The following is a 15,776-nucleotide window of genomic DNA, read 5'->3' as shown; positions in this document are numbered from 1 at the left end:
ACGCGGAGGTTCGATAAGAGTCGATAGAGGAACGGAGGATGGGCGCAGGGGAAGTTGGTGTCGTCGAGAGGCTCGGTCAGCACCTGTACGTCGTCGGCGGCGGCGGACTCACGATCTTGCAGACGGGACACTCGACGACAGCAGCAGTGACCTCGAATCCACAGGCAGGGAGGGGGGCAGCGGTGCCAACCAGTGGTCCAGGCACGTCGGACATTCTAACGCCGACAATTTTGCACGATTTGCGGAAGCATATTCACGTGGGCAATCAGTTTCTGGTCGTGTGCCCTCAGTTCCCGAATTCCATAGCTAGCCCTCAGCCCTCAGCCCTCAGCCCCACAATGTCCCCAGATCATCGATGGACGCCACTTCGTTGGACTTGCTCCAAACTATGCCATGCCATATCTCCTCTACAACATCTACCGAGTGTCTCCATACAGCTTGACGCCTAATGCGCCGCCCGATATGCCGCTGTTGCCCGCAGAATGCGGCGCAGATGGCGCGGCGGACGGTCCACCAGACCCCGTCCCTGGCCCACTGCCCGCCGTCCCCATGTCAATGCTATTAAGACGTGACGCGGGCGGGCGCATCGGCTCCGTGGCCGACCGCATCGGACTTCCCCCGCCAAGCAGGCGGGAGCGCTCGTGCGGCTGGCCGTCCTCGACGTGTCGTCGCCGTCGAGGGATGGCGCCGTAAGACAAAGTGCGGCGGGGCCGGTCAAGCGGCGTGCGCGGAGGCGGTAATGGAGGCGCGCTCCCGTACAGCCATGCCTGCAGCATGATTGTGAGATCAAACAGCAAGGTGCCGCCCGAGCCGAGAAGGTAGGGCAACGAGCGGAGCAGGTAGTGCGAGTACTCGTCTGGCTTCACGGGCATGAGCAAGATGCTTGCTACGTAGAAAGTGTTGCCGAGAAATGCGAAGAGGAAAAGTAGGATCGATAGACCCTCAACACTCTTGCGCTGGAACTGGTGTTAGTGTCGATCGGTGATCGGCAAGCTCACATTCTTCCAGATCTGTGGCAGTCGCGAGGAAAGGTACAGCGTCGTACAGCACCATGCCGAGATGCGCCCAATTGCCTCCTGCCAGCTAATCGCAGGAGGCTTGGGGCGCTCCTTCCGACCCTTGCCGGGCTCGGACTCGGGTGCATCGAACCACAGAAGCTGTGTGGTTGTGGCTTCGGGGAAGGGAAAAGGGATTGGATGGACGTGGAGGGGGAACGATGGCGACGCTTGCGGCGGGGCCTGCTCAAAGCGTGTGACTACATGACCTGTCCCTGCTGGTGCAGCGAACATCCGCACTGTCGGAGTGGTGCGCCATGCCAAAAGGCCAAGACTCATGAACGCCACTGTAGCGGCGCGACGACCTGTTCCTCTTGCGGCACGCGCAGCGCTCTGACTGCGGCTGGTGGAGCGCCGCCCACGCCGTATCTCGACCATGCCCGACTCGGGGAGCTCGTCGAGGCGGTCCTCACCCTCATGTATGGGCGTCGCGGTCCCGCTTGTTGGTCCGCGTATCCGGGTTAGGCTGCGCCCACGGTGCAGCAGCGAGCCTGTGCTTTGGGTCATGCGATGGTACGCGCGGTCATCGTCGTCAGTCGACGCGGAATGCAGGCTCGTCTCGGAATGAAAACTGTCAAAGAGCCCGCCATCCTCTTGTGGTGCTGTAGCAGCGTGACGCATGCGCGGGCGTCCCGAGTTGGAACGGCGGAGAGATACGCGCTCGGCCGCACGCGCGACGTCTAGAGCAGCGGCGTACAATGCCTCGACCGAGTCGGAAGGGCCCGCATACACAGGGCTCTCCGTAATGGTATGGGGGTGGCCATGCTGAGGAACGACGATCTGGGCGCGCTTGCGCCCACGCCCGCTGGCAGCACGCCCTAGAGAGGCAGTCTGTGTTGCCGTTGGCGAAGTGGTTGGTGGATGAGAAGCGACATGACGAAGCGCTGTCGTCGAAGCAAGCGGAGAGGCAGGCTTGAGCACCGGCGCCGACTTCTTCGTGTAGTAGAAGTACTGGCACACGAGAGTTATGTCGACAAAGCAGAAGTATGTCGCGAGATAAGTCTGTTATCGCAAACACATCGCGAATCGAGGGCGGTGGCATGACCCGCGTCGGAATGTTCGCGCGTGTGGAGCGCACAGGCGCGAAGATACGAGCAAAGCCGAACGCACGATATGGGTGGCAAGTTGGACGGGGTAGAAGGTTGCGTCGAGATGTGGACCGTTGTGAGGTGGGCGGATAATCCGGGGTGGATAATTGGATCACGGTGTCGTATCGAGGAAGGCACGAGAGAGTTCAGTTCACGTTTCTCGCTAGAGTCAACAGCAGCACGCACCTGGAAAGGCAGCTGGTCGGTGAGGATGCAGCCGACGAGGTTGGTAAGATCGCCTGGGGATCAGCTTTGCCATTGCTGGGGGATGGGGTCCTGGGGCTCGAGTGACATACCAAAGAGCCAGGTAATGAGGAATGGAAAGCTGAGGCCATCGCACGACCCGAGCTGCCAGTTCTTGATGACTTGTCTAGGAGTTAGCGCGCGATCGGGCTGGTGACGCTAGTGGCCTGATGGAGACGGTTAGTGGAAAGGAGAAGGTTGTCTTAGCGCTACGGAGACGGTGCTGCGGAGTCGCCGAGGCAAGAGATACGCACGGTAGCTGAGCGCACAACCAGCAGCCGATGCTCGCATACCCGAGAGCGGTGGCGACAGCGCCAGCGTCGAGCAGGAGCATATCAGCGCATGAGCCGGGGGTAATGGGAAGAGAAACGAGTGAAGATGAGATGAAAGAGGAGTGGCGCGTTGAGTGATGTTGCAGGAGGGGAGGGGTATAGGGGTCGCGGGTATGCGGGGACGGGCGACGAGGGTCGGTCAGTTGTTCCACCCCACTCCCCACTGTGGCGCAGGTAGCGTGGCACATTTGATCCCGCTACCTCTCCAGCCGACTGCCGAGCAAGCGTCCCGATAAGGAGGTCTAATTGAGCGGCAATGACCGATACGTATATCCGCAACTTCCCCTTCCCGCCGGCGTCACCCTCACACTCTCAGCGGTCAACGGCTCAGAGCGGCAAACTCAACCCTCGGCGCTCAACAGTTCATCTCACCGACGTCCTAATGCCCACCTCTTTTTCTTTCATCTCACCATGAGCACCGAACGAGCACCGCTCCTCGTACCCGGCCCCGCGCCAGCGTACGGGTCGCAGGCGAGCTCGCGCTCCGAGACGCCCTCGGGCCACCGCAAGGAGCGGCGGCACCACAATCTCGCGGGACTTTCGGCGTGGCGGTTCCATGCTGCGTGCGCGTCGGTGTGGAGTGCAACGTTCCTCTCGGCATTCGACAGCACCGTAGTGGCCACGCTGCTCGGCGACATCTCGAGCGCGTTCTCGGCGTTTCACCTCGCCTCGTGGCTGGGTACAGCGTACCTTCTCTCCCTCGCCTGTTTCACCCCGGTGTACGGGCGACTGGCGGACGCCTTGGGGCGGCGAGACGCGCAGCTTGTCGCCCTCATCTTCTTCACCATCGGAACGGCCGCGTGCGCCGCCGCACCCTCCATGCTCACGCTGATCCTCGCTCGCGTCGTGGCTGGAATCGGCGGCGCCGGCCTGACCTCCGTTGGCTCCATTTTGCTCTCCGACCTCGTCGACCTCCGCCACCGCGGGCTATACCAGGGGCTGGCGAACATGGTCTTCGCGCTCGGGGCCAGCCTCGGCGGTCCGGTTGGTGGCTGGGCGGCTGATCAATTTGGGTGGCGCCTTGCCTTTGGCGCTCAGGTCCCGCTTCTCTTCGGCTCCATCCTCGCTGTCTGGTGGTTCGTGCCATCTGACCTAGGTGGCCGCGTCCGTGACGCCGATGACGAGCACCACAGCTTGACGTGGCAGCAGAAGCTCGCGCGCATCGACTACGCCGGCTCGGCCGCCCTCGGCGTGGCGGTGACAGCGCTCCTACTCTCCATGTCGTTGAAGACGTCCGGCTCGGGGGGAGTGGAGTACAACTGGTCAGATCCCTTGATCTGGGGCCTTCTCCTGGTCTTCGTGGCGTTCACAGGTGTCTTCCTTCTTATCGAGGCGAAGTGGGCGACGGAACCTGTCCTTCCGCTCTCCATGTTCCGGCGCGCCACCCCGGCCGCTATCGCCGTCGGCAACCTCGTCATGGCCATGTGCATCTTCTCGCTCCTATACAACGCGCCACTCTACTTCGTGGCAGTCAAGCTGCGCTCAGCGACGGTCGCCGGTGCCCACCTCCTGCCCTATTCGGCATTCATCGGCGCGGGTTCGCTCACCGTTGGCCTTGTCATGCGCGTGACAGGGAGGTACTACCCAGCCATGGTGGTCTCGGGCCTGATTGTGCTCTTCTCGTGCGGGATGATGCTCTCCTGGGGCGAAGGGACACCCGAGTGGCTCACATGGGTCGCACAGTTGCCCGCCGGGTTTGGGTACGCGGGCGTGCTCACGACAACGCTCGTGGCGCTCATGGCGGACATTGCGAAGGAGGGGACGGGCGAGATGTGAGTCCGAGCGTTCCCGCGATTTACCGTGTCCTCTGGTTGGAGTGACTGACCCCAGTGCCGTCGGTACCGCCATGACCTACATGGCGCGCACTATAGGACAGGTTCTCGGCGTGAGCTTCAGCTCGGCGATCCTGCAGTCTACGCTCGAAGATGACCTGAGCGCACATATCAGCGACCCGGATCTCGTCCGTCTCATCAGGCGGAGCACGGACGCTGTGCGGACCCTGCCGCCCACGCTCCGCGATATTGCTGTGTCAGCGTACGCGCACGGACTTAAGCGAATCTGGGTATTTAATCTCGCGCTCGCAGTCATAACCGTTATCGCGCTCTGTTGTGCAACGAACGAGGTCATGCCTGAGAGCAGGCCTCATGACGACGAAGAAGCGTAGAGGTGATCTAATTATCAAGGGTCTTACTTCATATTCTTGTTTGCATGCATCATTATTTCTGCACGATCTGCAGAGGTGTCGTAAATTGATTACTGAATTGCAATCGACCGTTCTCCTCCCCTCCTGGCTAGTCACCATCATGACATCGGACGCGACCGACGTCAACGGGTCACGTGGGTGGAAGACGATGCGGCGATCTCGCCGAGGCCTCCACTTGACATCTCCACCCACATCCAGGCCTTCCCTTCAGCGCTCATCCGGTCGCGAAGCAATATATATGCTGATACATCACCGCTGCCCACTTCTAAACTCACAGAGAACGCGTATTCTTGTCCTAATAACTCTATCCCAGCGCCTCACGCCACCACGTCCTCCTCCACAGCAGCCGCAGACGACGCCCGGGACGCGTCCACTGGCACGACGTCGTCCTTTGCACCCGGCGCTCGCCGCCTTTACCCGTCCACCTCGGCGCCGTACGGCCCCACGCCCTTACCACCGCCAGCAACAGCGAGCCCTTTGGTGCCCTCGACGGACCACTCGGACTCGCACCCCCACCCGCTCCCCTCGCAAGCCTACTGTCCGCCGAGCACGCTCCCGTACCGTCCGCGCGGGAGCATGACGCGCGTGGCGGCCGTCCAGGCGACGCCGGTGACCTACGACTTGCACAAAAGCCTGCATAAGCTGCGCAGCCTGGCGTTCGCGGCTCGCGAGAACGGCGCCGAGCTCGTTGTCTTCCCTGAGGCATTCCTCTCCGCGTACCCCCGCCACCTGAATTTCAGTGTGGGAAGCCGCAGCCCCGAAGCGCGAGAGTGGTTTGGGCGCTACGTCCGCTCGAGCGTCAAGGTTCCGCATGGCGCTGAGGGCCGTGACTGGCTTAGTAGCAGTACAGAACAGCCGCCAGGCGCCGAGTACTACGCGTTCCAGCAGCTCGCGCAGATCGCGCGCAAGTACACCCTCTACCTGAGCGTCGGAGTCGTCGAGTGCGCCAACGTCGGGAGCACGCTGTGGTGCACTAACCTCCTCTTCGGGCCCACGGGTATTCTCCTGTCCAAGCACCGCAAGATCCAGCCGACGGCTGCGGAACGTGTGGTATGGGCGCAAGGAGAGGCGCGCAACCCCGCAGGGGCGAAGCGGGACGCAGACGGCGAGCCGAAGGAGGACACGGACAACCTCCCCGTCGTAGAGACGGCGGTGGGCCGGATCGGTGCGCTCATCTGTTGGGAGAGTGAGTGCGCACCCGGCGGCGCTGACGCAGATTACATGCCCCTCGCGCGCTACCTCATGTACAAGAAGGGTGTGGAGGTGTACCTCGCCCCCACGGCGGATGGGCGCCCGACATGGCTGCCCACGATGCAGCACATTGCGATGGAGGGCCGCTGCTTCGTCGTCACGGCGAACCAGTATCATGCCGCATCGGATTTCCCGCACGACTACCCGCCCCTGCGGGACGAGGGCAGAGGAGATGCCAAGCTCCCCGAGATCTGGAGCCGGGGCGGGAGCGCGATCGTCGGCCCGCTCGGCGACGTGCTCGCCGGCCCGTTGTGGGACAAGGAGGGTATTCTCTACGCCGATGTGAGTGGGGCGTTAGGCGCGCTAATCCAGATCGACACGAACCAGCTCGATGGCGCCAAGCTCGACTTCGACCCCATCGGGCACTATGCCCGCGAGGGCCTGCTGCTTGGCCTGCTGAACGATGCGGGGCAGCAATAGGCGAAGATCAGAAGAGTCAGTTGTATGCAACATGCTGGGTTATCTCTCCATGCGCCGCTATTATGTGCCACTATATCATCGCTCCTGCCCGCTATTGGCATGTACAACAGACTTGGTCGGAGGCTGAGATCAGCGGGATGGGAAGAGTGAGCGGACACACAATCAGGCCATCAGGCCGCGGGGCCCTTGGGGCCACGCCACGCCGCGATGCGCGTCTTGACCTTGGCCAAGGCGGCGACGAAGAAGTTCTTGGTGCTGGTGAGAACTGGCATGGTGATGGCTTGGAATGGCTCGAGATGTGTGCGGTGAAGATTAGAGTGCCGTTGAGGGTGTGGTGAGTGGTGAGTAGTGAGGAGATAGAATTGTGTTGTTTATATGCGTCGTCTTGCGATCTTGCGGCAAGTCGCCACCTTCCTCGCCGCCATTATCGCACCACTGGCACCACCTGTAGATTCCGCATCACCATTCGCTCCGTCCGCACAACCCGCCCCCACCGATGTAGTGGGCTCACTGCTCCACTCCCCAACGCTATCAGCAGTGTCTTCCACTCTCCTGTCAACACCCCACGACTTCGAGTCAGTCGCCCCTCCGCGCCCGCCGCACAACTTCAGCATGTGCGCCACTGCCCGTGCAACCCCTCCACCATCCACTCCTAGATCCAGTCTTCCTCGCCACCAGCAAGTCAGGCGCGAAGGTAGCTGCACCGTGGCTGTGGCGTGGAGCTGGGGTGAGAAGGCCAGAAGGCCGTGAGCAGACACGAGGCAGGAAGCACATGGCCTAGTATACAACACTACGACTTCTCGGGGACGCCATACGAGCGCACCGGGAGGAACTTGATGCGGTGCTTGTTGAGGTATGGCCAAGGGGGGATGCAGGCCTGGGGTGAGTGTCCACGGAAGGAACGAGCGACTCACGGCCATGAGCAGCACAAAGCCGATGGTGAAGATCTCCAGGCCAACGAGGACGGACGACGTGACGAAGGAGGCACCGAAGCCGACGAGCTGGCGTCAGCTGGGGCGGAAGGAAGAATGGCGCGGTGGAGGCGAGCGCTAACGGCCAGCCAGCCCATCGCACCTCGCACCTCGAACCACTCTTTGCTCCACCAAGTGCGCCGCGATATGGATCGCACGAGGCCAAGACGCGACGAGTGACGCGTCGGGCGGCAACCCTCTTGATATTCACTCACCACTAGCAGACACAGAAACACTTGCGAATACCACTCGACGAGGTGCTGGCTGTACGGGTCCTGTGGTCAGCCCGGCCGCCGCGTCGCTTACAATGCCGCCTTCGAGGGCGCGCTGCACGGGCGCGGGAAGGTATTCCATTGCGAGTGAGTGCTCGAGTGATCGTGAGGAGAGGACGGAATGGACTGACGCTGGACATGCTCAGTGGAGGTCGTGGAGGATGGGCGGGAGTATTCGCACGTGGTGGCTCGGAACGGAGTCATCCCCCTTCGGGGTACAGGGGTGACGCCGCCCTGGTCAGCGTTTTCGTGACGACCGCGGGCGCGCGGCGCGGAGGGGTGGGTGGAGCAGGAGCAAGCCGAGCCAGCCAGTGACGTCACGTGCGTCACTTGGGCGGGGAGGAATGAATGCTCTCGAAACGCTGATCGCCGAAAGACGCAAGCCGACAGACACAAATGGCCTCCTCTCCTCCCCCCCTTCCACTCCGAGGAATATCATGTTCTGCTCTTTCTGCTCTTTATCCTACTGACTGCAACACAAGCGAGCGACGTCGCCGTCATTTCCCCCTCCTCTCTTCATTTTATTATTTCTTGCCCATCCTCCCTTTCTTGTTGCCACCTTTCCTTCTCCCATTTCATCCATCATCGTGACTTCCACCGCCCCACTCGAGCTCGGCCTCGTCGGCCTCCTTTCCCGCCCCGTGCTCAGTGCCGTGTACCCAGAAGTGGCGAATCAAGGCGATTTGCCTACGCCGCCGCGCACACCCAGGTCCGTCCCGCTAAAGGACGTCGACACCATACAGTCCGACGCGGACTCGCTCCGCTCCCCGACACCTTACTACACCCCCGCCGTATTTGACGACCGCGACTCATACGTGATGAAGGACGACCTGACGGCGCGCACCGCCAACCTTTCCATCTCGGACGCAGGCCACGGCAGAAATGACGACACACACTTTCCGCCCATGAAGTCGGTCTGGCCGACGTCAACGCACTCGCAGGCCACGACGTCCCCCGCCGCCTCGTACGCGACGTTCGACGTTGCCGATAGAACCTTTGACAAGGACCCCAGAGTTCTCAAAGCAGAGCATGCCAGAGTCTCCCCCGCAATCTACTTCCGCGAGTCGCCCCTCCGCGAGGTGCCCCCCGTTACGCAAGCGAACGGTACCTCTAACGGGGTGGCGACGGGCGCCGGAGCGGGCGCAGGCACCCTTGCCGCCGAACACGGTCATGTACACCCGAGCCCGTCGCCGGCGCAACGCTCGCTTGATGGCCAGATCGGCGATACAAGGCAGACAGACCTGGGCCCGGTCCAGTCGAACGACGTCGTCAATGCCCGATCTCCGATCGAGTCCAGTGGGGCTCAGCCTAATGTCCCACATTCCTTCGCCGGCGTCCCCATGCCGCAACAGTCAACCAAGGCCTCTCCCCAGTCCGATGACCATTCAACCCCTTTGGCATCCCAGTCGGCCATGCCTCAGAGCACTGTATCTGAGGCTCACCCTCAGTCCATTCCAAATGGTTTTTCTCAGAACGGTGCCCCGAGCGATCGGGGTCTTGCTCAACAGAACCTGGCCAACGACCACGACATGGCTAAGGCGGCTGGCGTCGGCGCAGGCACCGGACTGGCTGCGGCTGGTGCCGCGCGCATGCTAAACAGTCACTCGGAGCCACAGCAGCATGGCGACTACTTTGGCAACGCCCGTAGCCCCGAGCCATCGGCGCAAATGCCGCCACCGCGATCTCCCGTCTCTCACCGGCGAGCGCTGTCGCCGACGCAGCAGGCGTTCCCCCAGACCCAACAAGCCACCCAGCCCAACGGCGATGCAATTGCGGCCCCCGCGCCTGTCCCAGCCAGCGGCGGCACATTTAGACGCCTGAGCGGCCAGCACGTTGAAGGAGTCGGTTCGGGCAGACACGAGCGCTCAGTCTCCGAGACGACGAGAGCCAACACAGCCGCGAATGCGCAAACCCTTGAGCGCCCACAGATGGTCGACGCCCCCTCACGCTCATACATCAAGGCCACGCCGCCACCCGAGACGCGGTACGAGCGCCCGCTGGACGGGGTGCAGCGGCGCCTAAGCAACCAGAGCGCGCAGCGCGTTTCGCGCTCCTCCAGCACCAAGTTTGTCGAGCAGCCGCCCTCAAGTCCCGGAGGCCACGCTGCCTCGCCGGTCAACATGGGCGGCGCGGCGGCCGCAGGCGCAGCGGGCGGTATGGCGGGCGGCGCCCTCGCGAACCACGTGCGTGAGCCCCGCTCCGACCCGTATGCGCGCCCTATGAGCGCCCACGAGTTCGGCCACCGCTCGTCGACGCAGCAAGAGTCCGATGGGCCCTTTGGGCGCCAGCGCCCCACAAGCGCCATGGCTGGTGACGGCGTGCTGAGACGCGACGCCTCGATGCGGCGCGACGGCAGCCATGGGAGCATTGGTAGCCGCCAAGCGCTCTCGCCCTCGGCCTCGATGCGTGGCCACGGCCGGCTGCCCCCCATCGCCGACGAGGCGGGGTACGCGGGCGTCGGCGCGGGCTCTGGTCTCGCTGTTGGCGAGGTAGCGACCCTCGGGCGTCAGCACGAGATGCAGGGGCATGGCCTGGGCCGCGCGCTGCGCGACGAAGGCCCTGTGCCCTATGATCGGCCATACTCGCAATTCGGTCACAGACCGGAGCCAGGGATCGGGGATTGGCAGGCCCGGCGGGAGGAAGGCCGGCTCGCGCGCTCGGGCACGGCGCTGTCGCGCACGACAGTGGGCCGGTCGCGCTCGCGCCGCTCCGGCGCCTTTGGGCGCGGCGCAGGCCTCACGGTCGGCACGCAGCCCGAGGATGTGCTTGCGCGCGACGACATCCACGAGCGCACTGAGGTGGCGGAGCGCGTGCTCTCGCCCGCGACGCTCAGAAAGATCCAGGGCATGGAGAAGCGCGAGGGCCGCGCGTTCGCGAAGATGCTCAAGGCTGAGGGAAAGGAGCAGGCGCGCGCGGTCGAGGCCGCGCTCGTCGACCTCAAGCGCATGGCGAAGATGCAGAAGAGCGCGATCGACCACGAGCGCAAGGCGCAGCGCATCCTTGCCAAGTGGACGGGGCGGGAGCACCGCGCGCGCATGCGCTTCCTTAGGGAGAAGGAGCGATACGAGAAGGTCGAGGGCGAGCTGCGCAATGCCGAGAACGACTACGAGGAGCGCCGCGACCATGCCGCGGGGCTCACAGCGCAGATCGCCGAGAAGACGCAGGAGCTCGACGACCTGCGTGCGCAGAAGGCTGCGGACGACCGCGAGCGCGAGGTCAAGCTCCTCGCGATCAAGAATCCGGGGCACGTGTGATGTGTGTGTTGTCTTGTTATCGTGCTAAATAGGAGTAGAGTTGCCGTAGTAGCTTTGCCTGATGCCGTAGTCGTAACATACATAATATGTATCGCTTGAATATAGCTTGCGGGTGGCGATCAGTGTGTAAATGAAGCGAGGGGAGGGGAGATCGTCAAAAGATGTGAAGAGACAAAAGAGAAGACTATGACGCTTGTGTGGATTGAACACACGACCGAACGAATTGGGCTTAAGCTTCACTCGCTCGCTCTCCCACTGAGCTAAAGCGTCTTATCTTCTCCGAAAGCGGTTCGTCTTTGGTCCGTTTTGTCACACACAGCGATTTCTGCCGAACTTGGTTCGTAGCTTCAATACCCACACACTTGTTTGCTATGATTTATTACCGAACGGACCAATGACCATGTGCCACAAATACATCTGTCTCTATCTCATCTATGTCAACCAACCCCTGAAGTCCTTAAGCCTCGGCCTCGGCCTGCTTCGCATTGCGGGTGAACACCTTGATGACGTGGAGGGTCGCGTACAGCGTGATGGGAAGGACGAGGAACCACTGCCCAAAGTTGAGAGCGGCGGTGATGATGAGGGGCGTAGGGATAGCCTGGACGCCAAAGCTCAGCGCGACAGCGGCAGTCTCGATACCGCGCAGGAGCGACGAGTAACGGATCTGGTCGCCAGGCGAGTCAGAGAGGTTGGAAATGCACCAGTAAATGTAGTTCTCGACAAAGGTGGTGGCAATGCGCTCGAACATGTACACCCCAAAGCCGCGGCCGAAGCCCGAGTGGGACCAGTCGAGGCGGGGATTGGTGAAGCGGTACTCGTTCTGAATGATGACACTCCAGATCCATGTGGACGAGTTGAGGGCGACGAGGACGCCGAAGGTCACGAGGGCGCGGGTGCGGCGGTTGCGCGTCCATGGCAGGTCGACGAGAGAGCCGGCGAGCCAGGTGGAGAAGGAGCCGACGATGGCGGAGAGGAGCGAGGCGAGAGCGCGCGACCGCACGGTGAAGTACGTCGCGAGGAATGTGCCGGGGTACGCCTGGATCCAGCCGTAGTACCAGAAGAAGGGGGTGAGGAGGAGGATGGGGCGGGAGGTGGCGAGGCGCCACATCTCGCGCGCCTCCGTCTTCCAGTCGATGCCGCGCGGCGCCTCGATGCGCGAGCCGTCGTCGCGCACCACCTTCTCGGGGTTGGAGAGGAGGAGGCCGAAGAACAAGCCGAGGCACTGCAGCGCGATGAAGGCCAGGTACGTCTCGTAGCCCACCGAGCCGATGCGGTTCGCCTTGTAGTTGAGTGCGAGGTTGATCGCGCCGCCGACCATGTTGCCGGCGTTGCGGAACGTGAACCAGGTCGCGATGTAGCGTCCGCGCTTGTGCTGCTCGGGGTAGCCACAAGCGACGGCACCCTCAACACTCCAGAAGAAACCGGCGGAAATACCGCACGCCACAGCACCAAAGTAGACGAACCACTCGACGTCATATCTGTTGTTCACGTACAGTCCCGCTGCGTACAAGGGGTATCCGACCGAACCGAGGGCGAGGGTGAACTTGAACCCGATGGCGTTGGTGATCCATGGTCCGAGGAAGCAGGTGACGGTCATGAAACCGTAGAGGATTGCATTGGCACCGTTGATCAATTCTGGACGGGCACTTCCCGCCACACCCATGCCATTGAGGGCCACCCACTGAGGTTAGGTTTGTTATTGCTGCGTGAAACTCACAAGACCTGGTGCCGAGAACGAGCACAATCCGACGATGATGATCTGAAACAGTGTCGAGCGGTAGAAGCGCTCCAGCCGTGGCCGTGTGTCGGGCGTAAGGCTGTTGGAGCGCCCGCTCGACGTCTCCTCGACGCTCCCCTTGCCATCTTCAAACTGAGTGTGCTGCTCAACCTTGTCTGCCATTTCGCGAGTGTGAGTCTGTGGGAATGAGATGGGCAGGTCAGTGCGGCGCTGGGCCTTTAAGAATCTTCTTCAGTCGTGCACGTCACAACCGCGCATTACCAGTAACAGTCTTGGCGACATGGAGCACCCTTCTTTATCGTCTAGCGCGCCGCGATGATAGGGCAGTCGTGCCGTCGCTCACACACGACAAGACGTGATGGGTAGTCATGGTTAGATGGCAGGAGGAAATTGGCCGATACGAGGTGCCGAGAGCGTCTTAGTGCGTGCGTGCCTGAATCCGATGGTGAGACCTGCGCCGGAGATGATGCCATCGGTGCATGTTGCAACTCTTCCATGGCGTCCATCACGACATCACGTGCACATGCTGCTGTCGCCTGTCGTTTCGGCGCTCGTTGTTGGCTAATGACCGCCAAGACGGTCCTTCTTCCAGTAGGGTATATGTACAGATGCACAGAGTGGGGTAATTGAGATCCTCATGCATCATGGCCACCACCACTGCTACCCTTCCACCGACGCTTGTGGCGCCGGACAATTCCCAGGAACTGGCATTCGAGCCTTTTGCTCTCCCGGCCACCAACCAGCGTGAGCTCGGCGCCCCGCACCCTCCTGGAACCGTAACGCCGCTCGCGCTCCGTCCTTCGGCGCCGACGACGCTCGACGAGGCTGTGGCGCACATCCGCTCCCTCCAAACCAACAACACGCTCACCTCGCTGCTGGCGACGCACGGCGCGCTCCTGTTCCGCGGCCTGCCGATCAAGAACGCGCACGACTTCTCCGCGTTCGCACACGCCTTTGGCTTCGCGCCGCACGAGATTGTCGGCATCGTCGTCGAGCGCGGCCTCCTCGCGCCCAACGTGGCGCCAGCCAACGAGAGCCCGCCCCATGTCACAATCTACAACCACAACGAAAGCCCGCAGGTGCCGCATGCGCCCGGATACATCTTTTTTTACGGGCACCGCGCGCCTGCCGAGGGCGGCGAGACGCCCATCTCCTCCAGCGCCGAGCTGTATGTGCGTGCGCGCGCCGAGGTTCCGCAGCTCGTGGACGATCTCGAGCGCCTGGGCGTCCTCTCGACGGTGCGGTACCGCCCCGAGGCACAGTACCAGGGCGGGAGCACGCTGCGCGAGGCATTCGGCAAGGAGTGGGCCGACGGCGACAGCGACGAGGTCAAGCGCCAGAAGGTCGAAGACCAGATCCGGCGCTACGGCCGCGACGGGCACACGACGTGGACGTGGGCCGAGGACGGCGGGCTTGAGGTTCGCCACGTGATCCCCGTGCTGCGCCGGCAGGTCGGCACCAACCTCCCCGTCCTCTTTACGCAGCTCGCGAGCGTCTATGTACGCACGCTGGCTGGTGAGGCCACCAGCCGCATCACCACCGTCTCCTATGGCGACGGCACACCCATCCCCGCTGAGTACCTCGCCAAGCTAAAGGAGATCACGGACGACATCCGCGTCCTCCACCGCTGGCGGGAGGGCGATGTGCTTGTCTACGACAATGTGCTCGCGCAGCACGGGCGCGAGCCCTGGAAGGGCGAGCAGGCGGATCGCGTCGTGCTCGCCAGTCTGTTCGATGGCGCGATTCCGGGCCCGTACGGCGACAAGCCTTGGGAGCAGTTAGTGGCGCTGCGCGATTAGTTGTACATGCGGAATTTGTAGGGAGAGGGAACAGTTGTGTGTTAGAAGTCATGTATGTCACAAATAGGGATGGAAGTCACCGGCGTTTTGCAGATCAAACGTGCTCCATGAGACTTGAGACTGACAAGGTGTCGGGCGCATTTGCAAAAACGTAAGGAGGGTTTCTGGTGCGATAGCAATTGCGACTGCTGTTGAGAGGTCGGCCGATGAGTGAAAGCCAACACCGGGGCAAATGGTAGAGCTCCACCGCTGTTGCGCAACTCCGAAAGGCCGGTGTCGCAGGAAGTGCGGTTTGACGCCGCGACATCAGAGGTCGCTGATTCCCACGATCGTTATCTTACAATATTGTTGACGTTTCGTGCCCGGGCAGCTTAGCGGAGCCGGCGGACGAACATGTCATCGGGGCTGAGATCAGCTTACGGCTTGTTGCATGTCACGGTCAGAAGGTCGCCGCGACAGAGCTGCTTGGCGACTGTCATTAGCACGCCAGCCAACTGCGGAAACCAGCCTTGTCAATGCATTGCGCGCAGGGTATACACATGCAGGGTATGATCGCTCCTCCCCTCTCTACTCCTCCTCGACCACCTCGTAGTCAACACCAACATACTCCCCGCAGCCAGGGCACCCAACGACATCGACACCCGCCTCGAGCTCGTCGACAGTGACGACGTATTCTTGCCCACACCGGCACTCGAGCGTGAAGCGCTCAGGCTCTTCGGCACTCGGATGCGCCGTAAACGCCTCGAGTGAAACGTGCTCACGTATCCGTGGTCCTGAGGGCGGCGGCGGCGCTGCGTGGTTGCTCACGCGCTGTGCATCGAAAGCGGCGCGCCGTACGGGATCAGAAAGGACCGCACGCGCCTCGTTCACAAGCCGGATGTCGGTCTGTGCGGGTGCGGTGCGTGTTTTATCAGGGTGTGACTGGCGTCAGCGGTTGATAAGGCGCCACGTCGCGCCAGAAGTGCCGCATCGGGAGTCGGTAGCCTCATAGTCGACCAAAGGACCTTCAGAGAAACAACTCACTGCCAGCACGAGACGGCGCCATGCGCGCGTGATTTCGTCGTCCGGGGCGGTGGGGAGCACTCCCAGTACAGCATAGTAGTCTGGTTGCGCCATGTCCCCTTTTGTGGTGCGGTGCCGCACCGAAGAC

The 15,776-nt window shown here is 62.4% G+C and overlaps 9 protein-coding genes across 9 annotated transcripts; 5 read left to right on the top strand and 4 right to left on the bottom strand.

The window, feature by feature from the left end:
- Positions 1-416: 416 nt before the first annotated feature.
- On the bottom strand, positions 417-2,720 carry COLE_05004 (uncharacterized protein; the record flags this gene model as incomplete). The annotated part of the gene is made up of 5 exons (XM_018423452.2): positions 417-962; positions 999-2,057; positions 2,330-2,382; positions 2,440-2,513; positions 2,641-2,720. The coding sequence occupies 5 exons, from the start codon at positions 2,718-2,720 to the stop codon at positions 417-419; spliced, it is 1,812 nt and encodes a 603-aa protein (XP_018278199.1).
- Positions 2,721-3,129: 409 nt separating this feature from the next.
- COLE_05003 (uncharacterized protein) lies at positions 3,130-4,882 on the top strand (the record flags this gene model as incomplete). Its single annotated transcript, XM_065626379.1, has 2 exons — positions 3,130-4,481; positions 4,549-4,882. The coding sequence occupies 2 exons, from the start codon at positions 3,130-3,132 to the stop codon at positions 4,880-4,882; spliced, it is 1,686 nt and encodes a 561-aa protein (XP_065482320.1).
- Positions 4,883-5,497: 615 nt separating this feature from the next.
- On the top strand, positions 5,498-6,592 carry COLE_05002 (uncharacterized protein; the record flags this gene model as incomplete). The annotated part of the gene is made up of 3 exons (XM_065626378.1): positions 5,498-6,107; positions 6,138-6,433; positions 6,485-6,592. The coding sequence occupies 3 exons, from the start codon at positions 5,498-5,500 to the stop codon at positions 6,590-6,592; spliced, it is 1,014 nt and encodes a 337-aa protein (XP_065482319.1).
- A 375-nt stretch (positions 6,593-6,967) lies between these two features.
- On the top strand, positions 6,968-7,342 carry COLE_05001 (uncharacterized protein; the record flags this gene model as incomplete). Its single annotated transcript, XM_018423450.2, has 1 exon — positions 6,968-7,342. The coding sequence occupies one exon, from the start codon at positions 6,968-6,970 to the stop codon at positions 7,340-7,342; it is 375 nt and encodes a 124-aa protein (XP_018278196.1).
- A 40-nt stretch (positions 7,343-7,382) lies between these two features.
- On the bottom strand, positions 7,383-7,917 carry COLE_05000 (uncharacterized protein; the record flags this gene model as incomplete). Its single annotated transcript, XM_018425430.1, has 4 exons — positions 7,383-7,469; positions 7,507-7,593; positions 7,779-7,838; positions 7,870-7,917. 4 exons carry the CDS (start codon positions 7,915-7,917, stop codon positions 7,383-7,385), a joined length of 282 nt encoding a protein of 93 aa, XP_018278195.1.
- A 2,434-nt stretch (positions 7,918-10,351) lies between these two features.
- COLE_04999 (uncharacterized protein) lies at positions 10,352-11,089 on the top strand (the record flags this gene model as incomplete). The annotated part of the gene is made up of 1 exon (XM_018420405.1): positions 10,352-11,089. One exon carries the CDS (start codon positions 10,352-10,354, stop codon positions 11,087-11,089), a length of 738 nt encoding a protein of 245 aa, XP_018278194.1.
- Positions 11,090-11,546: 457 nt separating this feature from the next.
- COLE_04998 (uncharacterized protein) lies at positions 11,547-12,989 on the bottom strand (the record flags this gene model as incomplete). The annotated part of the gene is made up of 2 exons (XM_018420873.2): positions 11,547-12,770; positions 12,807-12,989. 2 exons carry the CDS (start codon positions 12,987-12,989, stop codon positions 11,547-11,549), a joined length of 1,407 nt encoding a protein of 468 aa, XP_018278193.1.
- Positions 12,990-13,471: 482 nt separating this feature from the next.
- On the top strand, positions 13,472-14,626 carry COLE_04997 (uncharacterized protein; the record flags this gene model as incomplete). The annotated part of the gene is made up of 1 exon (XM_018423449.2): positions 13,472-14,626. The coding sequence occupies one exon, from the start codon at positions 13,472-13,474 to the stop codon at positions 14,624-14,626; it is 1,155 nt and encodes a 384-aa protein (XP_018278192.1).
- A 567-nt stretch (positions 14,627-15,193) lies between these two features.
- Positions 15,194-15,742, bottom strand: COLE_04996 (uncharacterized protein; the record flags this gene model as incomplete). The annotated part of the gene is made up of 2 exons (XM_018423448.2): positions 15,194-15,547; positions 15,650-15,742. The coding sequence occupies 2 exons, from the start codon at positions 15,740-15,742 to the stop codon at positions 15,194-15,196; spliced, it is 447 nt and encodes a 148-aa protein (XP_018278191.1).
- Positions 15,743-15,776: the final 34 nt, after the last annotated feature.

This window comes from Cutaneotrichosporon oleaginosum (genome assembly GCF_008065305.1).
Source record: "Cutaneotrichosporon oleaginosum strain ATCC 20508 chromosome Unknown ATCC20508_contig04, whole genome shotgun sequence".
Lineage (NCBI taxonomy): Eukaryota > Fungi > Basidiomycota > Tremellomycetes > Trichosporonales > Trichosporonaceae > Cutaneotrichosporon > Cutaneotrichosporon oleaginosum.
The sequence above is the reverse complement of the archived record's forward strand: the minus strand, read 5'-3'. Positions and strand labels throughout refer to the sequence as shown.